The sequence below is a fragment of the Rhinatrema bivittatum genome, chromosome 3 (assembly GCF_901001135.1).
Source record: "Rhinatrema bivittatum chromosome 3, aRhiBiv1.1, whole genome shotgun sequence".
Classification (NCBI taxonomy): Eukaryota; Metazoa; Chordata; class Amphibia; order Gymnophiona; family Rhinatrematidae; genus Rhinatrema; species Rhinatrema bivittatum.
Window position 1 is genome coordinate 415,735,497 of NC_042617.1, and position 27,985 is coordinate 415,763,481.

At 44.6% G+C, this 27,985-nt stretch overlaps 1 protein-coding gene across 1 annotated transcript in view; it reads left to right on the forward strand.

Annotated features, from left to right (window-relative positions):
- Positions 1–27,985, forward strand: part of GCLC (glutamate-cysteine ligase catalytic subunit) — a 189,302-nt gene that overhangs the window by 80,031 nt on the left and 81,286 nt on the right. The window contains exons 7-10 of the mRNA XM_029595713.1: positions 14,720–14,794; positions 15,470–15,586; positions 16,223–16,361; positions 22,381–22,493. Of these exons, the coding sequence (XP_029451573.1) occupies positions 14,720–14,794; positions 15,470–15,586; positions 16,223–16,361; positions 22,381–22,493 (444 nt within the window). The remainder of the gene's footprint in view (positions 1–14,719; positions 14,795–15,469; positions 15,587–16,222; positions 16,362–22,380; positions 22,494–27,985) is intronic.

The following is a 27,985-nucleotide window of genomic DNA, read 5'->3' on the forward strand; positions in this document are numbered from 1 at the left end:
TGAACTGCAAAACTCAGGTCTTCGTGCAACTTCTCTGTATCCTATTTGTGATATGAAACCATATCGTTTGATCACTGGTGCTGAGGTGGGCACCCACCCGGACATTAGAGACATTATCTCCGGTAGTGAGCACTAAATCAAGTTTAGTTCCCTCCTTCATGGGTTCCATTACCATTTGTTTGAACAGAGCCCCTTGCAGGGCATCCACTGTCTCTCTACTACTGTTAGATTCTGCAGAAGGGATTCTCCAGTCTACATCCGGCAGATTAAAATCTCCAACAATCACCACTTCTCCCTTCTTTCCCATCTTTTGGATGTCTTCAACCAGATCTCTGTCAAGTTCTTGCATTTGATTTGGAGGCCTATAAACCACTCCAATAAAAATGGCTGCCCCATCTTCCTTGCAGCTCAGATGCTTGGATATTGTGTTTGACATAAAGAGCCACTCCTCCCCTTTTTCTGTCCTCTGTCCTTCCTTAAGGAGTTATAACCCGGTATGGCCGTATCCCAGTCATGAGATTCCGTGAACCACGTTTCTGTGACAGTAACAATGTCCAAGTCCACCTCCACCATTAGGGCTTGTAGATCTGGAATTATATTGCCCAAACTACGAGCATTCCCTGTACTTACCAGGATCAGTCCAGACTGCTGGGTTATGCCTCCCCTCCAGCAGATGGAGTCAGAAGCTGAAAAGCACCCCCTAGATATACTGGTGTGCCACCTGCGATCCCTCAGTATTTCTCTGACTCCAGCAGAATGAGAGGCATAACCTGCGGTCCTGATCCTTTCAAAATTTAAGATTGATTGTACAGGTTTGGCAGTACAGTAACCCTTGACTAGACCAATTTCTTTTAGTTATGGAGTATTTAGAATAGCCTAAGGCAGATTGGTTCAAGTTCTTTCTCTTTTTAGGGCTACGCTTTTTTCTTTTCACGCGCTGTGCGGGGTATGATTCATGGCAGGCTTGGCAGGGCAGTGTCGTAACGCCTGATTCCCGGAGCTAATTATTCCCTCAGTGACCAGGGGGAGCATTCACCGGTGGGCCGGTCACTCTCCTCCCTGTCTGTATTTACCAGAGATGTACTCACCTCTGAAGGGGGCTCGCCAGTGAAGAGAAGCAGGGAGACTGTTTATGTTGTGAGCGCTGCATATAAAAAAAAGTTCTGTTGGTGACAGGCTTGTGGTGAAGTCTTCCCCAGCCCCGGCCTGCCAATCTAGGGTCCTGGGACTCCAGAGGGGGGTGGCCCTGTCACCCGGCACGATTCTTCCATCCTTTCAGCACTGTATTGTTTTCGCGCGCTTTTCTTGCAGGAGCTCCCGCGCTGCCATGCCGCTTTCTTCGGCCAGCGGGGAGTCTGGGGCGCAGCTCTCCCGAGAGGGTCTCTGCTCCCGATGTCTTTCCGGGGGCGAGGGACCCTCTCGGCAGCCGAGCTCTGCCCATGGGTCTCCCTTCTCGCGGCTGTGCGAGCTGCGGAGAGTTCTGACGACTCAGGGGCAGAGACCTCTCCACCCCCACTCAGAGGGAGTGGCGGCCATCTTGCCCACGCCGAGCATAGATAAAACAGCGTCGGAAGGAGGGGAATTCCCTCCTTCCTCTCCACTGGCCCTAAGCCTGCAGCGCGATCGTGATTTTGCGGCGCCTCGTTCCCCTTCCCCCCCCCCCTGACCTGCGGGGGGAGTGGGGGGGTGTCTTAAAGAGGCCAGCCCCGTTTTCTTCGCGGTTTGTATTATTGATGCATAAGGCCTTCTTAGAGGCCGAGGCTGGCTGGGAGGATTCGTTCCCCTCTCCCCCCTAAGATTTCTGTCTGCTCTGGACCAGGGGAGGCCGGGGGTTTGTTGTCCCCATCCACCCATAGATCCTGAGGTTACGGAGCCATCGGACCCCTCCCAAGACCCTTTAGTCCAGAATGTGAGGGGTGGGGGGGATTTGGACGGGCATGTGCCAGTAGAGGGGGATGACCCCCCCCGATCCTCCGCTTGTTTAGTAAAGATGAGCTGGATCCCTTAATTCAGCATGTGTTGAAGGAACTAGAAATTCCAGCGCCCCAACTGGAGGTAGATACTTCCCTGGGGGATTCTGTTTTAGTGGGGCTTAGGGGACCCCCACAAACCTTCCTGTTTCATCCTAAATTTCAGATTGTCTCCAGGGAATGGGATTTTCCCGAGGCTTCATTAAGGGTCAGCAGGGCTATGGAGAAGCTGTAGCCCCCTGCCGACTGAATCTTTAAAGCTTCCCAAGGTGGACTTGGCGGTCATGGCCGTAATTAAGCATACTACCATTCCTGTGACGGGAGGAACAGCGCTTAAGGATCCTCAGGATCGGAAGCTGGAGATTTTATTGAAGCACATTTTTTAAGTTTCTGTGCTAGGCGTCCGGGCCGCAGTCTGTAGTAGCCTCGTGCAGGGGGGCCCCTCTTCGCTGGGTCCAACAATTACTTACGGCCCAGGACCTCCCGCCGGAAGAGGCGGAGCAGGCTAACCGCATGGAGACTGCAGTCACCTACATAGCAGACGCCTTATATGATCTTCTTCGGACTTAGGCACACACTATGTCCTTGGCAGTATCCGCAAGGTGGCCACTCTGGCTTCATCACTGGGCTGTGGATGCTTCCTCCAAGTCCCGTTTAGGGACTTGGAGGAAGCATCCACAGCCTTTAAGGGGAAATGGTTGTTAGGGGACGAGCTGGAGCAGCTCATTAAGGACATGGGGGACAAAGTCTATAAGCTGCCTGAAGACAAACCCAGACAGTCTCGTCCTTTCGGCGCCTTCAGAAGCCATTTTCGTGACAGACATGTGTTCCGTGCAGGGAGGGGTGCTTCCTTCGCACAGAGGCCACAGGCATGGACATATTCCTTTCATGGCAGGAGGGCCTCAGCGTTTGGGGGGGGGGGGGCCTCGCATAACTTTACCCCCAACAAGACTTCGCAATGAAGAAACGCCGACCCATTCCTCTGTTCCACTAATCGGGGGGTCGACTGTCCCTGTTTCGGGAGGAATGGGTCAAGATAACATTGGATCAGTGGGTCCTCTATGTTATAAGTCATGGTTACGTTTTGGATTTTGCTCGTCCACTCTGCGATATGTTCCTTGTGTCACCCTGCGGTCCTCCTGCAAAGCAGCAGGTGATTGCGCAGACGTCTCGATTACAGGCGCTGGGAGCTGTGGTTCCAGTTCCGCCTGCTGAGCGTCAGACCAGTCTGCATTCAATTTACTTCGTGGTTCCAAAACAGGAAGAAACGTTCCGACCATTCCTGGACCGGAAACAGGTCAACAGAGCCTTGCGTGTTGCGCGTTTTCGGATGGAGACGCTGAGGTCAGTCATTGCGACCGTCCACAAGGGAGAGTATTTGGCCTCTTTAGACCTAACCGAGGCATATCTCCACATAGGAATCCAGGAGCATAATTAGAGATTTCTGAGGTTCATGGTTCTGGGGGACCATTATCAGTTTTGCACCCTGCCGTTCGGTTTGGCGACGGCCCCCAGAATATTCACCAAGGTGTTGGTGGTAGTCGTGGCGTTCCTTCGCTGCCAGGGAATTTTAGTACATCCCTATCTGGACAATTGGCTCATACGGGCAAAGTCGGAGGCTCTTTGCAAGTTAGCGGTTCGGTTGGTGCTGGATCAACTGCAAGCGCTAGGTTGGGTAATCAGCTTCGTGAAGAGCCAACTAGTCCCATCTCAGCAATTGGAATTTCTGGGAGCCCGATTCGATACTTATTCGGGCAAAGTTTTCCTTCCCCGCCAGCGGATGGTCAATTTAATGCCTCAAGTGTGGAGCCTGTTGGAGCTACCTTTGCCCACGGCCTGGGATTATTTACAGGTACTTGGACATATGGCTTCTACTCTGGAACTGGTCCTTTGGGCCTTTGCAGGGAGCGCTGCTATTACCATTGCCGGACCCAGCTCGGTCCAGTCTCAGTTGGTGGTTAATACTGGACCATCTCCTTCAAGGGGTGGACTTGGAACCTCCACCTTGGATCATTCTTACGATGGATGCCAGTCTGACCAGCTGGGGGGGGGGGGGGGGGCGGCGGTCTGTCAATCCAGAGCAGTGCAGGGCCGATGGTCCCCACGATAGGCCACATAGTCGATCAATCGGTTGTAAACCCAGGCAGTTCGTCTGGCCTTACGTCAATTTCTCCCGTTGGTACACCGCAGGGCGGTAAGAATTCTCTCGGACAACGCAACAACCATGGCATATGTAAACAGGCAAGGGGGCACAAGAAGTCGTCTGGCCGCCGAAGCGAGTTTATTGATGGCCTGGGCGGAACACTACTTTACCCGCATCGCGGCTTCTCACATCGCAGGCGTGGACAATGTCCAGGCGGATTTTCTCAGTAGACAACACCTGGATCCAGGAAAGTGGGAACTGTCATCTGAGGCGATGCATCTCATAACTCACCGCTGGGGGACCCCGTGCTTGGATTTAATGGCGATCATTTAAAATTTAAATTTCCAAAGAAGAAAAGTAAATATTATTTCATAATATAACTAACATAGCAAACTAAATAGTATGCTAAATCAAAATTTAAACACTTGGAGGTAGTATAGTTAGGGTAGAGATAATATAATAAAAATATACATTACCTTGGTATTAAATCAGAAATGTAAGATAATTATGCTAACAGCTCTTGGTATGCTTGTTTAAAAAGCAAAGTTTTAATCCCCTTTTTTAAAATTGATGTCAGCTTCTAGTCGTCATTCCTGCGGGATGGCGTTCCATAGACGGGGTCCAGCAATAGAGATAATGTAAGATCTTTCTCTTACATTATTTAGGTGGGCAATTTTGAAGGAAGGAATTGGTAGCATCCCTGTTCCGGTTGATCTGGTGGATCTTGAGGGGGGTGTGGAAGTGAAGAGGTTAGCCATTCAATTTTTTCATTGTAGAGGGTTTTATGTATTAGTGATAAATTTTATGCTGCGCCCTGTATTTGACCGGCAGCCAATGAAGTTCTTTTAATATTGGGGTGATACGTTCAGATCTTCTAGTACCTGTCAAGAGTCTAGCTGCAGAGTTTTGCAGAAGTTGCAATGGTCTTGTTATATTTGCGGGAAGGCCTAAGAATAGTGAGTTACAGTAGTCTAATCTTGATAAGACAAGTGCCTGTAAGACAATTCTAAAGTCTTTAGGAAATAGGAGGGGTTTTAATCTAAGTGTGTTTAATTTGAAGTAACCATAGCTTATGATTTTTTTTAACGCAGGATTTCATGGAGAATTCGCAATCTATAAGAATCCCTAGATCTCGTACTTCTAGGGAGATGGGGTAGTTTTTGGCCGCTTCTTGAATTTCAAGCTCTTTTGTCTTGCTTAATTTAGGGGAGATGTATAGGATTTCAGTTTTTTTTAGTATTTAGAGAGAGATTCATTTGGGTTACCACCTTTTCAATGGTGGATTGGTATATGCCCCAGAGTTTGAGTTTGGTCAATGGACTTTTGGATCGGTATTAAAATTTGAACATAATAGGCATAGATAAAATGTGTTAGACTGAGGCCTGATAGAATTTTGCATAAAGGGAGCATATAGATATTAAATAGTGTAGAAGATAGAGAGGATCCTTGGGGCACGCCGAAGCTGAGATCGATAGGATGTGACTCTTTATCAAGAAATTTTACTTTGAAGGTTCTGCTTCTTAGGTAAGAGCTAAACCATTTGAGCGCTAAGTCCTTAATGCCTATTTCGTTTAGTCTATCAAGGAGGATATTATGGTTAACTGTATCAAAGGTTGCGGAGATGTCCAGTAAGACTGGCTGTTATCGGTTCCTCTTAGGATGATATCTTGTAGTGAAGTTAAAAGGGTCTCTGTTCTAAAATTTCTAAACTCGTGTTGTGCTGGGTACAGGGTAGTATGTTTTTCCAGATAATCTGTTAGTTGATGATTACTTTCTCGAGAATTTTTGATATACAAGGTAAATTAGAAATGGGTCTTAGGTTTGAGAGATCATATGAGTTTGCTTGTGGGTTTTTTGTGATTGGTTTTACTATTGCTGATCTTAAAGTGAGTGGGACATTAGCTTTGGTTATGGAAAAGTTAATTATCAGCAATAGGTTTAGATACTATATTGGTGATTGTTTTTAATAGTTTAGTTGGGATATGGTCAATTGGGTGGGCAGCTGGGTTCCTTTTTTTTTTTTTTTTTTTTAATTATACCTTTGACCTCAAGAGATGAAACTGTGTCAAAGGAGGTTAAATGTTCCTTAGGATTGCTTGATAGTACAATTTGGTTAGTTCACCGGAGCTATGTTTTTTTATTATGTTTAAAGTTTTTTCTTTAAAATATTGAGCAATTGTATCACAGTTAGAAGAGTTGTTGGATGTGGGAGTTTCAATAGGACTGGTCAGGTCTTTTACGTATGAGAATAGAGCTCTAGGGTTATATTGAAATTTATTTTGTTAGAATAGAATTATTTTTTTGCTTTATTTGTGGCTTCGTTATATTTATGTAAGAGATTTGTAGTTAGTGTTTCGGTGGAAGGAGAAGCTCTCCAATGTCTCTCAGCTTTCTCAGTGTTCTAAATATCCTTAATTCATTGTTGTACCATGGGGTGTGGTTTTTTTTGTTAATGGAAATATCTTTTTTAATAAGTGGGCCGCAATTATCAGCTACATTTTTTTGTTAGAGAACCATGAATTGATTGCATTATCACTGTTTGATGTGTCTAGGTCATTCAGAGCTTTTGAGAGATGATCAGTTAGGGTATCTAGTTGACAAGGTTTCCTGTATTCAATTCTGGTCTTGGTTGCTGGGGGTGTTACAGTTGTGTATTGGATATTTATATCGCAGGTAATTTATGATCAGACCATGGGATTGGGGAAGTAGTAGGACTGAGAGTGGTGTTGAGATAAGAGTTGATGAATAATAAGTCTAGAGTGTGTCCTGTTTTGTGGGTTGATTTACTATTTGATGAAAACCTAATGCTGACATTGAGTTTAAGAATGCATCATGGTTGTGAGATAATGGGTCCTTATCGACATGTAAGTTAAAGTCACAGAGTATGATGGTAGGAATTTCAGTTTTTAGGTTAGTAACGAAAAACTCAATTAATGGAGAGACATTAAGTTCTAGTAGGCTTGGGGGTGCATAGACTAAACAAATTTGTAGCCACTTGGAATTTGAGAGCTATTTCGAATTTGGGTGGAGAATTTATTTGCTGGGTTTTTTTAATCTTTTTTTTTTTGAGGAGTTCCTTTTTAGACAGTATCATTATACCACCTCCTCTTTTGTTAAGCCTAGAAATAGATGTGATGTCATATTTATTTTAGGTAGTTTATTTAAAAGAACATTTTTTTTTTAAACCAGGTTTCGGTGATTGCACATATATCAGGGTTATTATCTGTGAGAAATGCCTATCCTTAATGACATTTTTTGACTAGGGATTACGCATTTACCAGTAGTAGGGAAATAAGTGAAATACTAACAGGCCGATACAGTACAGTGCGCTCCAACGGAGCACGCTGTTAACATGCCCTTGGACGCACGTTTTCCCTTACCCCTTATTCAGTAAGGGGAGGAAAACGCGCATCCAACTCGCAGCACCTAATAGCGCCCTCAACATGCAAATGCATGTTGATGGCCCTGTTAGGTATGCCCGCGCGATACAGTAAGTAAAATGTGCAGACAAGCCACACATTTTACTTTAAGAAATTAGCGCCTACCCAAAGGTAGGCGCTAGTTTCTGCCAGCACCGGGAAAGTGCATAGAAAAGCAGTAAAAACTGCTTTTCTGTGCACTCTCCGACTTAATATCATGGCGATATTAAGTCGGAGGTCTCGAAGAGTAAAAAAAAAAAGTTAAAAAAAATTTTTTAAATGGGCCGTCGGGCCGAAAACCGGACGCTCAATTTTGCTGGCGTCTAGTTTCTGAGCCCGTGGTTGTCAGCGGGCTCAAGAACAGACGCCGGCAAAATTGAGCGTCGGCTGTCAAACCCGCTGACAGCCGCCGCTCCGGGTCAAAAGGAGGCGCTAGTGTTACTAGCGCCTCCTTTGGGTACTTGCCAGGTTCTTATGACCTGGATTGGCCACTGTTGGAAACAGGATGCTGGGCTTGATGGACCCTTGGTCTGACCCAGTATGGCATTTTCTTATGTTCTCCTTTTGCCCGTTTCTACCGCACCACCTAATTTAAATACTGTATCGTGCGCACAGGCGAGTGGCCTGTGCACGTGCTGGGATTGCGGGCGTTCGTCCGCTCTCCCGTGGACATTACTGAATCGGCTCGTAAGTAATTTATTTTGGGAATTAAGGGATAGAGATTAGATGTCTACAAGGCTTTGGAAGTTTTTTCTTAACTTTTTTTTTTTTGTCTATTGAGGGAGATGGAAGGGATGTGTTTGGAATCCATGTTTAGCATAGTCTACAGTTTAATTTAGAGGAATAAAATAAGGGGTAACTCGCAGTGTGAGGAATTTTAAGGAGAAACTAAGGGGCTTGCCGCTTGGTAGCGCTCCTTAGGCGCGCAGCGCCTCCGGTCCTGCCGCTGTGCTTTTCAACCCTCACTGGACCGTCGACGCTCCTACATCAGCATCGACGTCCGTGGGGGGGGCTTCCAGGATCGGGGCCTGTGGAGAGCAGGTGGAGACAAGAGGAAGGTGTTACCGTGTCGTGTGGAGAAGCACTCCTCAGCTCCCCCTCGTAAAGACCAGAAGTTCCTAGATGGACCGGGTCGAAAAATCTTCCAAGGCTCCATGTTTGTATCCCGTATAGCCACCTACCAACTGTATATGACTCAGTACCAAAGAAACCTTTGTAAGCAAGTCCAAGATTTCGTGGACTCCTTGCCTCAACAGCAGCAAGAAACCCTGACTATATCATCCACAAGAGATTCGAAGCAGGGAAGCAATGAGGTAAGAGCGGCATATGACTGCTTCCCGGTTGTCAGCAACAGGAATCAGTGCTAGAAGATGGGCCTGGCTGAAAGCTTCTTATTTAAGACCTGAGGTCCAAAATAAGCTTATTGATATCCCGTGCACTGGAGACAATCTCTTCGGAGATAAAATACAGGACACAGTGGCTCAGTTGAAGGACCACCACGAGACCCTACGTCAATTGTCTACAGTCACTATGGACGCTGCCTTATCCCACAAAAGCATGAGAAGGGACCCCTGAAGACCATTCTACCACTCACGCAAATACTATCCTCCCGCATCTCGAGCGAGACCAGCCAGAGTCCCTCAGAGGGGACATGCACCCAGAGCACAACCAGCCCCACAAGCTGGTCCAACCTCCGGATTTTGATACGCTTCCAGAGAACAGCAACCACTCGTCAATGAACCCAAACCCAGAAATAACCGTAGGTGGTCGATTGCGCCACTTCAAACACAACTGGCGTCTCATAACAGATCAATGGATACTATCCATCATAGCTCAGGGATACCATTTAAACATCCTCATAGTACCCCTGGACTCTCCATCTAATCCACTGTGGGCCCGAAAAGACCACACATTGCTTCTAGAATCAGAACTTTCCACCCTTTGGCGAACCAGGGCTGTAGAAGCAGTCTCCATGACGCAGAGGGTTCTATTCACACTATTTTCTGATTCCAGAAAAATTGGGCGGCCTCTGCCCCATCCTAGACCTCCACAATCTCAACAAATTTCTTAAAAAAAAAAAAATTCAGGATGGTGTCGCTAAGCACCTTGTTTCCCCTACAACAACAAGGAGATTGGCTCTGTTCTCTGGACCTTCAGGACGCCTACGCACATATCGCCATATTCCCACATCACCGCAAATACCTGCATTTCATAGTGGGTCACGAACATTTTCAATACAGAGTTCTGCCATTCGGTCTGGCCTCAGCACCTCGAGTGTTTACAAAATGCCTAGCAGTGGCTGCCACACATCTATGCAGAAGCACCATACGCACACACGTATTTCCTTACCTGGACGACTGGCTAATAAAGAGTCTATCCAAGCAAGGAGCTCTCAACTTGCTAAAGCTCACTACGAATCTTCTACACTCGCTAGGATTTCTGATCAATTACCAGAAATCCCACTTGATTCCATCTCACCTCCTTTCCTTCATCGGAGCAGATTGCGACACCACAGTCGCAAAGGCCTTTCTGCCCAACGACCGTGCAGACGTACTTTCCAAACTGGCTACAGCTCTGCGCACATACAAAACAGCCTCAGCCCATTAATTCCTCACGTTGCTGGGCCACATGGCTTCCACGGTCCACGTGACTTCTATGGCCAGGCTAGCCATGAGAATAACTCAATAGACTTTGAAATCTCAGTGGCTCCAAGCCACTCAAACTCTTTCATCCCTGATCCATGTAACCAACCAGCGTGTCTGTCATTTCCCTGGTGGACAAACATAGCCAACTTGCAGACAGGTTTACACTTCCAGCAGCCAGTTCCTCAAGTGACCTTAACCACGGACGCATCCAACTTGGGTTGGGGAGTTCATGTGAACAACCTTCAAACTCAAGGTACTTGGACACAACTTGAAGCAAGGTATCAAATCAATTTCCTAGAGCTTCAAGCTATACGTTATGCTCTATATGTGTTCAAGGACTGCCTTTCACACAAGACTGTTCTTATACAGACAGACAACACAGTTGCAATGTGGTACTTGAACAGACAGGGAGGCACAGGCTCTTATCTGCTCAGCCAAGAAGCTGTGCAGATCTGGGCCTGGGCCCTTGCACACTCTATGTATCTCCGGGCCACTTATCTAGCAGGCATACAGAAAGTCAATGTTTCCATCCCCAAAAGTGGTCCCTGGATCCCTGTGTAGCAAGCAAAATCTTCAAACACTGGGGTCAACCAACCATCGACCACTTTGCATCCGAATTGAATCACAAAGTGGACAAATTCTGCTCCCTGCACAGTCAAAACACGTTAGCCATGGAAGCCTTTGCTCGCCCCTGGAACACAGGCCTCCTATACGCATATCCTCAGATACCACTAATTGCCAAAACTCTCATGAAGCTACAACAGGACAGGGGATCAATGATACTCATAGCCCTGTACTGGCCTAGACAAGTATGGTTTCCCATTCTTCTTGACCTCTCTGAGAACCCATTTGCCTGGGCACAGTGCCCAATCTCATAACTCAAAACCACAGTATGTTATGCCACCCAAACCTTCAGACCCTATCCCTCACAGCCTGGATGTTGAAAGCCTGCTCCTACAACCGCTCAATCTTTCAACTAAGGTTTCCCAAGTGCTTGTAGCTTCAAGAAAACCTTCCACACGAAAATCTTTCTTTTTAAGTGGACTATATTTAACATATGCTTGCAGAAAGGTATCGACCCCCTTTTTCTGCCCCACTCCATCTCTATTAGACTATCTCTGGCACCTTTCAGACTCTGGTCTCCAGACTTCCTCAGTATGGGTACATCTCAGTGCCATCTCAGCGTATCACAAGGGAGATGGGGATGCCCCAATAACAGTGCAATCCCTTGTGTGTCGGTTTATGAAGGGCCTACTACAACTTAAGCCCCCTCTACGGCCACCAGTTATCGAATGGGACCTAAACGTAGTACTTTCAAGACTCATGCGTTCACCGTTTGAGCCTTTGCACTCCTGTGATAAATTTCTTACATGGAAAGTTCTTTTCCTAGTAGCCATTGCATCTGCTTTGAAGGGTCAGTGAGTTACAAGCCCTTGTCACATACATACTCACCCTATACAAGGTTCCTCCATGACAGTGTGGTCCTCCGTACCTACCCTAAATTTCTTCCCAAGGTAGTAACAGACTTTCACCTGAATCAGTTTATAGTCTTGTCCACCTTTTTCCCAAGGCCTTACTCTCACCAGGGTAAGCGTTTTACACACCTTGGACTGTAAACGTGCACTTGCATTTTACCTAGACTGCACTGCAGTCCATAGGAAATCCACCCAACTCCTTGTTTCTTTCGATAAAAACAAACTGGGAGATGCAGTGAGCAAACAAACTCTCTCCAACTGGCTAGCAGACTGTATTGAATTCTGCTATGAGAAAGCAGGCCTTCCCCTTCAGGGTCGAGTGAAGGCGCACTCAGTAAGAGCCATGGCAACATCAGTAACACACTATCGTTCAGTATAGATTGCTGAGATCTGTAAGGCTGTAACATGGAGCTCTCTCCACACATTTGCAGCACATGACGTCCTTCCTTGTCCAAGCAGTAAAGACTCTGCTTTTGGCCAATCCGTCTTGGAAAAACTTATTTCCAGTATAATCCCGACTCTTTCCATATCCATCTGCTGTGATTTTCAGGCTTCCTCACTTTTACCAACAGTACACCAGTTGTTGTGCCTGTTGCATAAGTTGTATGCTGTTGGTCCAAATGTCAGCCTGTAGCTTTCTAATCACCCATATGTGAGGACTACCATCCTGCTTGTCTTGGGAGAAAGCAGAGTTGCTTACCTGTAACAGGTATTCTCCCAGGACAGCAGGATGTAGTCCTCACAAAACCATCTGCCACCCTTCGGAGTTGGATCTGAATCAGTTTTGTTTTATTTTTTTGCTAGCACCTTTTGCTACAGACGAGACTGAAGGGAGACCCCTGTGGCCACAGGGATTATGGCATGCTCAGTGTGCCAATCAAAGTTCTAGAAACTTTGACAAAAGTATTCTGTGACGGGGCTCTGTCTGACGTCACCCATATGTGAGGACTACATCCTGCTGTCCTGGGAGAACACCTGTTACAGGTAAGCAGCTCTGCTTTTCAGAAACAGTTTTCCTGTTATCTTTTGTTTAACAGTGTTCCATTAATTTACTCACCACCACGGTAAGACTAATCAGTCTATAGTTTTCAGGCTCCTCCTTCCACTTTTGTGACTAGGAACCACTTCTGCCTAGCTAGTCCTTTGAAACCATTCCTGACACTAAAGAAGTATTGACAAGGTCAGAGAGCAGAGCTACTAGAACTTCTCAAAGTTCCTTAATACTCTGACATATAACATCCAGCCTCAATTTATCTGCTTTTAGTTTTGCTAGCCCCTTATGAACATAATCTTCTGAAAATTGAGGTCCACCTTGCTTCCATTCCTATTTGTGGCAGCTTCTGTGGTCCTGAGTGAATACTGAACAAAAATATTTAAGTAATTCTGCTTTCTACTGTTGGCCTCTACATATTCTAACCCCCGCCCCCCCCCCCCCCCCCCCCGCCCTTCACCTTTGAGTCTTTCAATCCCATTTTTGCACTTCTGTTGCTACATCTAAATATTCTTGTCCCTCTGTTTTTACCATGTTAAGGTTTTTTCTTCCATTTTCATGGTCTTTCATGATTCCTTTACCAGCTTCTCTGAGCTTTTCCAGATATTGCCTGTCTTCCTGTTTCTGCAATCTCTTGTTTATGAATGCTAACTTCCACCACCACCCCTTAACCTTTTCAGGCACGTTAGAAAACCTCAATGGCTCCTTTTCCCTCAACTTTTACTTTCCTAACAATACTTATTGTCCTATAACTAAGTTTTTGCCTACTGCTCCTCTACTTCCCCTCTTATGCCATCCAGTTGATACCTCCTCAGTCTTCCCTTTCTTCCCCCACCACCATCTTAACAGAGGTTTCCTATAGTCCAGGATCCTTGCCTTTAAATGAGCCATCTCTCCTGTGTTGTAATACTGAACCACATCATCCTGTGATCGATGAATCCCAGGTGATCCCCCACATCAGAAGCACTCTTCACATTTGTAAGAACCAAGTCAAGAATAATCTCCTCATGTGTGTTCTGTTACCAGTTGCTAGAACAGTTCTTCCTGCTTCTAGATGACATTGCCGCTGGGATATCCCAATCAATATACAGCAGATGGAAATCACTTAATAGCACCTTTCATAACAATTTTTGTGAATGTCTTCAATTAAATCTGTTCTGCTTGCAAAGGACGTCTGTCACAATAGTAGAAATGGATGTTCAATTCCCTCTTTTCAAATTAACTCATAGTGCTGTCTCATCTATCAAGTCCTGCAATTCTGCTGCTTTAATATTTAATATATCACTGTTCCTCCCTTTTTTTTTTCCTACCTTGTCCTTCCTGAATACATTTTAACCTGGTATAACTATATACAAGTTATGGTTCTTTGTGTACATGTCTTTGTGATTTTTTGCCACTGTATCCAAGTCAGCATCTTCCAGGACTGTTTCTAGATCTGAGACTTTATATACCATACTATGAACATTAATATACATAGCTTTCCAGATGTTTCAGCTTTTCACTGTTTATAAATGTTTTAAAAATGTAATCATTGGACTACTTTTACTTAGGGCTTTGGACACCTATCCCTGATTGTAATTTAAGCCTTTCTCAGTAGGTTTGCTAGTCTGATTTGGAAGACGGTAAACCCCATCTCTACTCAACACTCTGTGGAATATCATCCCATGGTCCAGGAAACACACTCTTGTCAATACCATTTATACACCCATTCATGCATGTTACTCAGTCATGGCATCTGTTCTTGACTTGGAGGACTGAATATAACCTGTGCTTCTACCTGCTTAATGCTCTATCCTAGAATTATGAAATCACTTACTGTTTGCTACCACACAGCATATCATTGCAACTAACATGGATAAACAGCTTTGGATAGCAGGCTTGATAATTCTTAGTAATTTCTCTATAAGGTCTATGTTGAAAAGAGATCTGAGTACCAAATAAAATTAAGTAGAGGCAAAGAGAAAATATGTTGACTTCATTTCATTTTAAAATTTTCAGTTTTCCTGTAGGAGTATAAATTGATCTACTTTTATTTACTTAGGTTGCTGCAAATACTTTTTTTTTTTTCCCCAACAGGTAACATTCCAAGCTTGTAGTATTTCTGAAGCCAGATATCTTTATGACCAGTTAGCAACAATCTGCCCAATTGCAGTGAGTAATAAAGCTTGCTTCTTAAATTTCTCTCAAGCATATAAAAATGGATGCTATACTGAATTTGTGATTTTACTTGCTATTGAAATATTTGCTGTATTACACATTGTCCAAAAAAGCAATCCCTCTTGTTATATTAATTTTTCTATCAGTAAGCAGGGCTGAATTATCCATGATATATTGGATGATACCATCCAGCAGCACAGAATGAACACCTCTCTCAAAGCTATTAGAGCTTTGTGCTCTACTGAGCATGTGCAGGAATTCCCACTCAAGCATTGCCTTGTGAGCACCCTCACTTATTTTTTCATCTAAGCAACAGCACAGATGTGTAACTTTTTTTCTAATATTCTATATTAGTTAGGAAAATTGCCTTGCAGCTTCTGCAGCCCCCTCAAACAAAACTTTTCAGTGCTACCTCACAATATCAGGAAAGAAAGCCACAATAAATGGTTTTAAGAACTGCATTTGCAGCTCTGTTTTTAAATGTACCATTTTTTAACAGTTGAGGAATTTGTTTTTGGAAAGTCAATAGTTCCCCCCCCCCCCCCCCAATATTGTAAAAAAAAACCCCAAAAAACACTTTTCTTGAAATTGTAACTTATGTGATATGAAGTGCATATAGAATGTTTCATTGTTTCTGATCTTGTTTTTGTTTCCCCTCTTATGTGTTAGATGGCTTTAAGTGCTGCATCCCCTTTCTACAGAGGCTATGTATCAGATATTGATTGTCGCTGGGGTGTTATCTCTGATTCTGTAGACGATAGAACACAAGAGGAGAGAGGACTGAAGGTGTGACATTCAAGGGCTTTTTCAAACCTTAATTACAAGAATCTTTTCCCAGTGTGTAACTGCCCTTATGCTTACTAAGTTGTCTGTCCTTCTGGCAAACTTCTGTGTTATCAGAGACCTGGAGAGCTCTTGAGCTGTAAATGTGGAAGGTGTTTTATCTAGATCAGTATCTAATTTAGTCTAGAAAAATTTTTATGTGTTAGTAATCCAGTGAGGCAGCAACCATAAGGTGTCTGTATCCTTACTTTACCTCTCTTTCCACCCTTCCCCCCCCCCCCATTTCATACTACAGTCCTTACTATTCTGTCTCTAAACTCCTACAGTTTCTATCCCACTTTCAGTGCATCATAGCTTATTCTAAATATATAGAGCTGTGATGGGTTAAAGCTCTGATTTTTAATATCCATGCTTTGTAAGACTATAATAGATTCACTAAATTGAGCTTTCTTTACATGTGAAGAACTATTTATAAAATTATACCTAGTTAACTATTGTGCACCAATGTAATATAAATTACAAGTAAATGCATCCTTTTCTTGTTTACTTTTGCACATGTTAATTAGAATATATTTTTAAAAACTCAATTTTTCAATAGCAAGTTAGTCACTAATTGTAAATGTTTTTTCTTTTATCTAGCCACTAAAGAATAACAAGTACAGAATAAGCAAATCCAGATATGATTCCATAGACAGTTATTTATCTAAATGTGGTGAAAAATATAATGATCTTGACCTGATAGTAGATAAAGAAATCTACAAGCAACTAACTAAAGAAGGTATCTACTATTTTACTGTCTTTTATTGTGTATGGAGGAATGAACTTGTTATAACTGGGGGATCTATTACACAGAAATAAGTGACATTAACATGACAAACTCCATTTTAAAAAGGTTGAAAAATCTTTAGAGCAGGGGTGGCTAACTGCTCCTCAATAGCCACAGTTGGGTCTGGTTTTCAGGATATCTATAATATGTATGCAGTATATTTGCATAGACTGCTTCCATTTTATGAAAATGTATCTTGCATATTCATTGTAGCTATCTGAAAACCAGATCTTTGTGGATCTTGAAGACCAGTTGCTCATAGCTGCTTTAGAGAAACCCTATTGAACTTAGATATAGAGATTAATGGTAGCAAGTAAAAAGGCAGAACATTTTGGAGATGCAGCTGAGAATGGTATTTCTGAAAAGATATTGTGAAAAATCCAGTGGCAACCATAACTTGATCACTAGTCTTTATTAGATGACCAAAAAAATATCCAAACTTGAGATGTTTCTGCCCTTTTGAAGTTCATTTAATAAGGCATTAAGAACAAAGTTGAAATGACTAGACTTTCCAGAGACTGTGAATGAGGCTGCTAAAATGGAAAATGGTAAACATGTTTTAATAATTTCTCCAAGGTCAAGCTGGATGGTTGTCCCCACACATGGGTGACATCATCCGATGGAGCCCGGCGCGAAATTCTTTTGTCAAATTTTCTAGAAACTTTGATAGGCACACTGAGCATGCCCAGCATAGCGCTAACCACGCGTCCACACGGGGTACCTCTTCAGTCTCCTTTACTGCAAAGATGTTGCGGAGCTCGCGCTCTATTTGGTAGCTTTTTTTTGCTTTTTGGAAGTGTTTTTTTTCCCTTCCACGCATTGCGTAGGGTCCCTCGTACCTCCTTCGAGTCATTTTCAGTGATCTGGTACGTCCCTCACATTTTTGCGGTTGATTGCAGACAGCCTCCTTCCCTGGTGCCTGCCGACCATCGACCGCATACTTTTTTTCCATGGCATTGACTGGCTTCAGCTGGTGCCCCCAGACTGTCCATTACAGACCTCCACGAGGTCTGCATTCTCTGCCTGGGGGCATCCCACGATGTCCGTGGTTGTGATCTCTGTGCCCAGATGACCCCCTAAGGACCATCGGATCCGTCTTGACAAAACGAAAAACTACTTGGGTCCAAGCAGTCTGATACATCCTCTGCCTCGGGGACCTCCACCCCACTCAGAAAGGAGATCCCGGTTTCAACCTCTATCGGGGTCGCCCCCTCCCACATTCCCCGGCCCCAGTCTCTGTGCAGGGGCAGACCGTGGTTTTTGTCGCCCCATTCGCCATCTCTTCCAGGCAAGGACTGCGGTGACCATAAAGAAAGGTCGAAGAAACGGGCATTGATCATCTAAGCCAGACCATGGACAGGTATTGACGTTGGTGCCTCCCACTAAGCGGTCTAGGGTGGAGGAAGCAATCCCCTCCAAACCCGCCAATGCTTCCAGGCGGCCTCCAGAGACACCAGTGGAGGGCTTCGTGTCCCTCTGTGCTCCAGGGGATGTCCCGATTTCCACCTGCTCCTCAAGCCCTTTTATCCTCTGCCTTTGAGGAGGAGTTAGAGAGGTACATGCAGTTAGTGATCAGTCGGACCCTGCAGGGACCACCACCACCGCAAGAGCCTATTCCACTGGTGTATGCGCCATTACTGGAACAGCTCGATATGCTGCTCGGTGTCCTACCAATGCAGCCAGCTCCAGAGCCTCAAGCCCCCCTTCGTGGCTGAAGGGAGCGCCACTGTCACTGGCCCCCATACCAGTGAGCGACTCCTCTGAGGAGGAAGGGCCATTGGGTTCGATGGCAGCTCGGGGACGCACGGTGCCACATCACTTCCCAGCTGTCCCAGGACCAGCGGGATCAGTTCCACTGATGCCTTCAGGGCCTCTGATCACACCGACACCGTTGGATCCATTGGCACTCCTGCAACCTCTAGGGCCCATCGATGCCTCTGGCTCCTCTGTGCCCTCGAGACCTACGTCTTGTCCACTGTTGGTTCTTCAACCTCCCCACACACACATTCCCAGAGGGGAGGCATCCGTATCCTCTTGTGAGGAATTGAAGGATCTGCCTTCCGAGCCCCCTCCTTCGGAAGAGTGACGAAAATCTTCCCCAGAGAATTCATGAAGGCCATGGCAGAATTGGTGCTTTTCCAGCTTTTAACAGAGTAGGACACAAGGCACAAGATGCTTGAGATTCTCCAATTCATAGATGCCCTGAAAGAGGTGGTGGTGGCAGCAGTCCATATCATCTTCAAGGAAATGGCAACCCACCTTTGGGAACACCCCATCTTGGTGCCACCGGTTAACTGGAAGACGGACACAGTATACCTAGTCCAGCCATCCACTGGATTCGACTGCTGTCAACTCCACTAGTCGATGGTAGTCAGCCCTAAAAAAGGCGAAAAGGATCCACACCCATACCTCTGCTCCCCCCGGGCAAGAGCACAAGGTTCTCTATGCCCTTGGATGCCAGGTGTTTCAGGGCACCATGTTGACTGCCCAGATAGCTTGCTACCAATTATGCATGGGGCAGTACTCCAGGAACCTATGGAAGCAGGCCCTTGAATTTAGTGAGTACCTACCACAGCAATTCTAGGAGGATTTCCAGATAATTGTCAAGCAGGGTCTGGAGTGCAATAAGCACGAGGTTCGCTCTGCTTTGATAGCCATGAGAACTGCTGCTGCAGCAGGTATAGGAGCCCGGCGGACAGCATGGCTGTGAGCCAGACTGGCACCCTGAGATCCAAAACTATCAGGAGACTCTTCAGCAGTTGTCAGCTAGTTCCTCTGACATCTAGCCATCCAAGAAGCCCCCCACAGCAATACCCAAAGAGGCCTTTTTATCGACCTCAAAAATACTACCCACCAGCACAGAGGTCCAGGGCTCAACGGCCTACTCTCAGGGCGAGGCCAAGGCAACCACTGTTCTGCTGCAGAACCCCCACCATGGGGTTTTGACTGGTGGCCAGGGAGCATGAGCCAACCTTCTCCGCCAGGTGCCGTCCCCTGATTGGGGGCCTGTTCCAGGTGCTCGCAGATTGATGGGCTACAATCGCATCAGACCTTCAGGTCCTGTCCATCATGCGTCAGGGTTACCAGTTGCATTTCCAGTAACTTCCTCCCCACTCACCTCAGGGGAGTGGGGAGGAAGGGGATTTACAGATACTTTAGACAGAGCTCTCTACCCTTCTGGCTCAAGCATCAAACCTGTCCTGACCAACCAACAAGGCCATGCTTTCTGGAATCTGATATATTCCTGATAATTCAAGTATTTATTTCAATGGCCACTGTATTCAAATCTCTTCTATCTCCAGAGACCTAGGTATCTTAATTGACACTAGATTGAATTCTCACATAAACAAAAACTTGATTTGAACAGGTTATTTTAAGCCTGTTTGTTTACTTAAAAATTTTCAGTATCTCTTGGAGCCTGATTATTTCAGATTGATTCTACAGGCCGTGATATATTTTCAGGATTAGATTATACAGCAGTTCTCTCCTATTGAGACTTCCAAAGGCAGCATTCCACGAGATTATTACTTCTACAGAACTCGGCAGCTCACCTATTATGTGGACAAAGGAAATTTGATCACATCAAGCCTGTATTGGAGGCATTACATTGGCTTCCAGTTCATGCTAGACTTGATTTACAAAAATCTGATGTTAATTCACAAACTGAAAACTAATTTGAAAGTCCATGGTTGAGTGCAACTTTGAGAATTTACATTCATTCTCGCAGTCTACATTCACAGGACAAAGGTCTGCTAAAATTCCCCTCAATCCATCACACACATTTAGGTGAAGTGAGGTATTTGGGAGTTTTCAGTTGCCAGTCCAATCCTTTGGAACAGTATACCTGAATGCTTAAGAACCCTCTCTGACATGAAGGCCTTTAAAAAGGACCTTAAGACATGGCTGTTCCAGTGAGAATTTTGTGAGGATACAACAAGAAACTAAGTGTGGGTTAACATTTTTCTTTTTTGTTGCCAGCTACATATGATCAGGAACAGCAGATAATTTTGGAACTGTTTGTATATATTTTGGAATAGTTTGTATATACAAACTATTATTTAGTTTGTATATACATGTTTTTAGAATTATGCATGTGACCCTTTTAATTGTAAACTGCTGCAACCGCTCCTGTGAGCATACGGTATAGAAATAGTTTTAAATACTACTCCCCTGTCTCTTCTGGTTGCAAAATGCTAAAAGGAAGTAAAATTACATTCAGGTCACAACTGTTATCATGGGAGTCCCCACTTGTTTGGCTGACTTTGTTCCTGCTTGTCCACAGAGAAAGCAAAAGATGCTTACTTTGTAGCAAGTATTCTCGATGGACAGCAAAATAAACATCTACACAATCCCTCCCACGTCTTATTCGTTGAAGCTAGCTTGAGAAAGGAATGTGGTGCTTGCTCAGTAGTATCATGAGAAATCCTGCACATGCTCAGGAAGGTTTTGTCTTCTGAACTCAGAGTATGCTCCAACACTGAACCTTAAGGATGACATCACCCCCTTTTGTGGATGTTTTGTTCTGCTGTCCATAGAGAATACATCAAGAAAGCTTACGTATAGCAGGTATACAGTAAATAAGCAAAGAAAAATACATAAAACTTCAAAACCAAAACTGAGGATATTGGACTACTCGGATACCTACTTCCTAATTAAATATATACAGGCATAAGAGTGAAACCCTCTTGTGCTTCCTCACCACTGAAGGAGGGACAAGAGGGTGAACCTCTTATGGGTGGCTCAGTCACAGGTGCCAAGGCAAGGGGCAGAGCCAGAGCAACTTGCAGCTCCCACACCTGGAATTGGTTGATATCTGGGAGTTCAGTCACAGTACGATAGTTAAGGGAAGGAGGGTGTCACAGTCTCTAGCACAACCATTGATCTTCTCCTGAGGACTTTAAACATTGTAATTCTAAAAGTGGCTGGCCTTTGATCCAAAGCTGTGTATGTTTATCACCATGTCAGCCTCTGTCTGAAAGAATTACAAAATTTTAAACTGAAATTCTTGTGACAAGTACTTCCCAATTTGTAATGGATGATAAAACTGTAACAAAGACCCTATTATAATTGCTTGGCTTGATGAATGGTGCAATATTGATATTTTTGAATGCATGACGGCATTATCTCCTGCTGAACAGGCATTGAGGCTGTGTAATTCATGGTTAAAGCAATGTACAATCCAATATCTATCTTAATAGCATACTGAGATCAGCTGTTTAATGTATGATTCTCCAAATAGCTTTATTAAAAATGCTCATAAGTACATAATTGGGAATTATTAAATGTGACAATTTATGCAACACTTTCAGTCCTAACTAATAATAGAAATTTGTGCATATTTGTGAAAGAATTGATAGCTAAAAATTTTTTATTTTTAACTTTAGTCCAACTTCCCAAATGATACTCAAGGTGGCTTATAGCATTATTAGAATTGATACAATAAGCCCTTTCCCCAGAGGGCTTAAAATCCAAGTGGATACCTGAGACAATGGGAGATGACTTGTGTAAGGTTACGAGGCATGTTAATGGGGGAAGTGGGATTTGAACCTTAGTTCTCAACACCCTGCTTTAACCACTAAGCCTTTTCTAGTAGTTGGTGCAGTAGGCTGAGGTAGGTAGGCTTGTTTATAGGGTATTCCAGTCACATTGCTTAATAAATAAAACTAGTTCTGGCTCACATTCCAAGTTGTGCAGCATTCCATCTTAAAGTTCTTTTAGTAGATACAGAAATAATTGCTTTTTTTCCCAGGAGTTCCCCTTTCTGCAGAATCTCAAGAATGCCTTGTGGAGAAAGTGTGTTTTTTGGTTTTTGTTTTTTTTTTCCCTCCAGCATTTGATTGAGCATAACCGATGGTATAGTCATCACACAACTAACTTTGTACACCTTTTCCACTTGAGAGAAATCCTTTAGCTAATATGACTTCTGTATTGTTATGTACTTTTTAATCTTGCAGTAATTTCTTTGTCATAGGCATTGACCACCTTTTAGCACAACATGTTGCACATCTGTTTATTCGAGACCCATTGACTTTATTTGAAGAGAAAATACATCTAGATGACGACAATGAATCTGACCATTTTGAGGTATTCTGTTTTATGCTTCTTACTAAACATTTGTGGTTGCATCACAGCTTTGAGCATAACAGTTAACCCATTGTTGGACAGAAGCCTGCTATAACTAAATCTATTCTTTAAGATTACAATAAAATATAAAAACCTCCTCCATCTTCCAAAGATGTTTTGAGATCATCTGATTATCATACTTGCTCATGCTCTGTTTTCCATGTTTTCCAAGTTCCATAACCTTGTTATATGTACTGCCTCTTGGCGTAATTTTTATGTTTCAATGTAAACCGATGTGATCTGTATTTTAATACAGGAACACCGGTATATAAAAATCTAAAAATAAATAAATAAATAAATGCTCTTACCTTTAGCTTAGAGCATCAAACACTTAGACTGTAACTTTCAAACCTGTGCACAGGCGTCCATGTGCGCACATGGCTGCAGCTATTTTATAACATGCAGGCGTTGATGTGAAAATTATAAAATCCACTACCCGTGTGCAAGTGCCGAATTGCGCACGTAAGCAGGGGGGAATCTTACAATCTGCACAGCAATGCAATTTGCCCTATGCTCTGACTCCTAAAATCCCACTGCCTACCTTAGTGTAGATTTTTTAAATTTTTTTACTTAACCCGCAGCCCAGAGCAACAGCAAGTTGCATGGGTCTGTCATTTCCAGCATGCACTTCAGCTGGACAGTGCCTTAATGGCAATGTCCCAGCCCGCCTCTGGCCAACCCCTTTATCCCAGGACAAGCAGGATGCTAGTCCTCACATATGGGTGACAACATTGATGGAGCCCTATTGTGGAAAACTTTCTGTCAAAGTTTCTAGAAACTTTTGACTGGCCCTGTGAGGCCACTGAGCATGCCCAGCTTGCCATGATATTCTCTGCCACAGGGGTCTCTCTTCAGTCTTCGTTTTTCCGCGCTGCTGTAGGCATCGCGGAGCAGGAGCCTTTGAGTTTCCTCACAGTTTTTGTCTGACTAAAAATCAGATTTCACACCATTTATTTTCACCGGCTGGTGAGTAAATCTTAGTCTCTTTTTTTACTTTGAGTAAAAATTTTTCCACTCGCGTTTCCTCTCATTTCATCGATGGCTGTCGACGATAAAGTATGGCCACGGGATTTAAAAAATGTCCCAACTGTAATCAGACAATGTCCATTACAGACCCACACCTAGAGTGTGTGCTTTGTTTAGGGGAAAAACACGATGTAACAACCTGTCCCAAGTGTGCAGAAATGACCGCGAAGGGAAGAAAGGCCTGCCAAGAAAAGATGGAGCATTTATTCCAACTACTCAATCGTCTCCGGCCGGAGTCTCCAAACGCATAATTTTGAAAAAACGTCGTCCGGAAGGGTTGGGGGACCATCCATCGACGAAGTCAGTGACTGAACACCATTCGAAGCACCGCCATTGGCACAGACACCCATCGATACCAGAGGCGCTTCTCTCTCCAGAGGAATCGACCACGAAACTGCCTAGAATCCAGGAAACACCGGTACCTCAGACACTGAGGCCTTCATCCCATGGCGACACACCAGTTGTCGAACCTCCACAGGGCTCTGTGGAAGGACAATCGACACCTCCACCGCCACCATGTACAGATGCTCTGCCTGCACCAGCTGTCACTCAGGAATTGTTGGATTTCATCCATCAAGCGGTGCTCCAGGCCTTAAAGGATCAACAAACGTCTATACCGGTGCCTTCACCGATGCCGGCACCCGTACCGATGCCGGTGTTTCCACAGCCGCTGTCTATACAGAGGCGACAATCTATACAGATGCTGATCCCATCGTCTATGCCAGACCCGATGCCATTGATGCTGATGTCACCTGGGGCTCCAGGACATCCTGAATTTGCGCTGTACCAGCTTCTCATGAAGAAATTTGATGAAATAGTCTGCCCTATTCCATCCAAGCCACGAGAAGAAATTCCTGGACGGATACCTATAGATGATCTGCAGCCAGGTCCTTCAGGACTTCCTCGTCCACAAAGGTCTTCTCCAATGTCTCCACATCAGGACAATCCATGTGATACATGGGATGACAGGCATACAGACACTTCTTCTGAAGGATTTGTCTGATCCTTCCCCCTCCAGAAGAACAGAAGAAATCTCCACCGGAGGATTTATCCTTCACAAACTTTGTTCAGGATATGGCGGACACCATACCGTTTACTCTGGTAGCTGAAGAGGATGCTAGACGGCAAACACTGGAGGTCCTCCAATTCGTGGATCCTCCAAAACAAGTCTTGGTGATACCTGTCCATGAAGTCCTCCTAGACTCCCAGTATAGACTCTGGGAGCACCCATGCTCAGTACCTGCTATCAATAAGAGTGGATACTACTTACTTGGTACAGTCTGTTCCCGGCTACCAGAAAGCACAACTTCCACACCAATCAGTTGTTGTGGAATCTGCACAAAAGAAATCAAAACGGATAAGGCCGCATTCCTCCACTCCTCCAGGTAAGGATCATAGATTCTTGGATTCCCTGGGTAGGAAAATTTATCAAGGAGCCTTGTTAAACACAAAAATTGCATCATATCAGTTATACATGACTCAATATCCAAGGAATCTGTGGAAACAGATGCAAAAGTTTTCAACTTCGTTACCACAGCAATATCAAGAAGCAGCCCAAGCAAGCATTCACAAAGGACTTGAAGCTGGCAAGCACAAAGTCCGAGCTGCTTATGATAGTTTTGAAACAGCCTCCAGAGTAGCGGCCTCTGGTATAAGTGCAAGATGCTGGGCATGGCTTAAAGCCTCTGACCTCAGGCCTGAAGTCCAGGAAAAGTTAGTTGATTTACCATGTGTTAGTGACAACTTTTTTGGCTCTAAAGTGCAAGATGCTGTGGCACAATTAAAGAAACACACAGAAACCCTGCGCCAACTATAGTTCACAGGACTCTGTTTCCCTGTCATCTCGCCGACCTCCAAGAAAGGAATCTAGACGACTCTTCTATCGACACAGGCGTTATTATTACCCTCCAGCATCAAGGGGCAGATCGTCTAGGCTACAGCAAAGAGCTCAGCCCAGGCAACCTAGGGCTGCTAGGCCTCAACCTCCGCCGCAGACGGGACCGGCTGCAGGCTTTTGAGGCCATTCCCAGAGACCAAAGCAATCTCTTCAACCCTCAACCAGATCTACCGGTAGGAGGCCGAGTATCCTCCTTCTACAACCATTGGATACAAATAAGACCAATGGGTACTCGCAATAATATCTCGAGGTTACCAACTCAATTTTCTCTCAACTCCAAGAGATTCTCCTCAGAGACCTCTTCCTCTAAGTGAAAATCACATAATCTAATTACAAGTAGAATTATCCACCCTTCTGAGAGCCAGAGCTGTAGAGCCAGTGCCCTGGACTCAGCAGGGCAGAGGATTCTATTCCCACTATTTCCTCATTACAAAGAAATTTCCTCATTACAAAGAAATTTCCTCATTACAAAGAAATTTCCTCATTACAAAGAAATTTCCTCATTTCTTCAGAAATCTCAACAAATTTCTGAAGAAAGAAAAGTTCAGAATGGTCTCTCTAGCCACCATGCTTCCACTTCTTCAAACAGGAGATTGGCTTTGTTCTCTGGATCTTCAAGACGCTTACGCTCACATTCCAATATTCCCTCATCGCAAGTATCTGCGCTTCATGGTGGGTCATCAACATTTCCAGTACAGAGTACTACCATTCGAACTTGCCTCTGCTCCCAGAGTATTCACCAAATGTCTGGCAGTAATAGCAGCACACTTGCACAAGGAAAATGTCCATGTCTTTCCTTATTTAGACTGGCTCATCAGAAGTCAATCTCAACAAGGAGCTCTGGCTTCTCTGTCGAACAATTACTCTACTTCACTCCATGGGCTTTCCCATCCATTATCAAAAGTCCCACCTCATTCCGTCTCACCTGCTTCAATTCATAGGAGCAGAATTGAACATCATACTTTCAAAATCTTTTCTACCTGGGGATCGGGCAGATACACTTTCCCTACTGGCAAACTTGCTTCACTCAAAGAAACAAGCAACAGTTCATCAGTTTCTAACCTTACTAGGCCACATGGCTTCCACAGTTTGTCACTCCTATGACAAGGCTAGCCATGAGGGTAACTCAATGGACTTTAAGATCACAATGGATCCAAGCCATTCAACCACTGTCCTCTCCTATTCAAGTAACCCACCAGCTACGTTCATCTTTACTTTTGTGGGGGAACAAGGACAACTTGCGCAAGGGCCTACCCTTCCATCAACCAGTCCCACAGATAACTACAGATGCATCCACCTTAGGTTGGGGAGCTCACATAAACAATCTCCAAACCCAGAGTACTTGGACAAAACTCGAAGCAACATTTCAAATCAATTTCCTGGAACTTCGAGCTATACGTTATGCGCTGCATGCGTTAAAGGACTGCCTTTCACACAAGACTGTTCTGATCCAAACGGACAACACAGTAGCCATGTGGTACATCAACAAATAGGGAGGTACGGGCTCGTTTCTCCTTTGTCAAGAAGCCGCACAGATTTGGAACTGGGCCCTAACACATTCCATATTTCTCCAGGCCACTTATCTGGCAGGCATTCACAACATAGTGGCAGATCATCTCAGTCGTCGGTTCCAACCACACGAGTGGTCCCTGGATCCCTCAGTAGCGACCAGGATATTCCGATGTTGGGGGCAACCAATAATAGACCTCTTTGCATCACACCTGAATCACAAAGTGGACAGATTCTGTTCTCTACACAAACAGAAAAACCAGCCAGCCAACGACGCCTTTGCTCGCCCTTGGAACTCAGGCCTTCTATATGCGTATCCTCAGATACCGTTAATAACCAAAACTCTAGTGAAGCTGCAACAGGACAAGGTGTCCATGATACTCATAGCCCCGTATTGGCCTCGACAGGTATGGTTCCCCACGCTTCTAGACCTCTCGATCAGAGAACCAATTTGCCTGGGTGTAGCACCCAATCTCATAACTCAGGATCAGGGCAGGTTGTGCCATCCCAACCTTCAATCCCTATCCCTGACAGCATGGATGTTGAAAGCTCGATTTTACAACCACTCAATCTTTCAACCAATGTATCTCAAGTGCTTATAGCTACATGAAAATCTTCAACACGAAAGAATTATTCTTTGAAATGGAAAAGGTTTACTTGTGGTGCAGACGAGAGTATTGATCCTTTCTCCTGCCCCACAACTTCCCTACTAGACTATTTATGCCATCTTTCAGACTCTGGTCTCCAGACATCTGTAAGAGTACATCTAAGTGCAATCTCAGCTTACCATAACAAGATGGGAGATGCACCAATATCCATACATCCTCTTGTCAGATTTATGAGAGGTTTAATTCACCTTAAACCACCGATTTGGCCACCAGTCACAGAATGGGACCTGAATCTGGTCTTAACAAGGCTCATGCATTCTCCCTTTGAACCCATGAATTCCTCTGATCTTAAATTTCTTACATGGAAGACTTCTCTTCCTCATAGCCATTACATCGGCTAGAAGGGTTAGTGA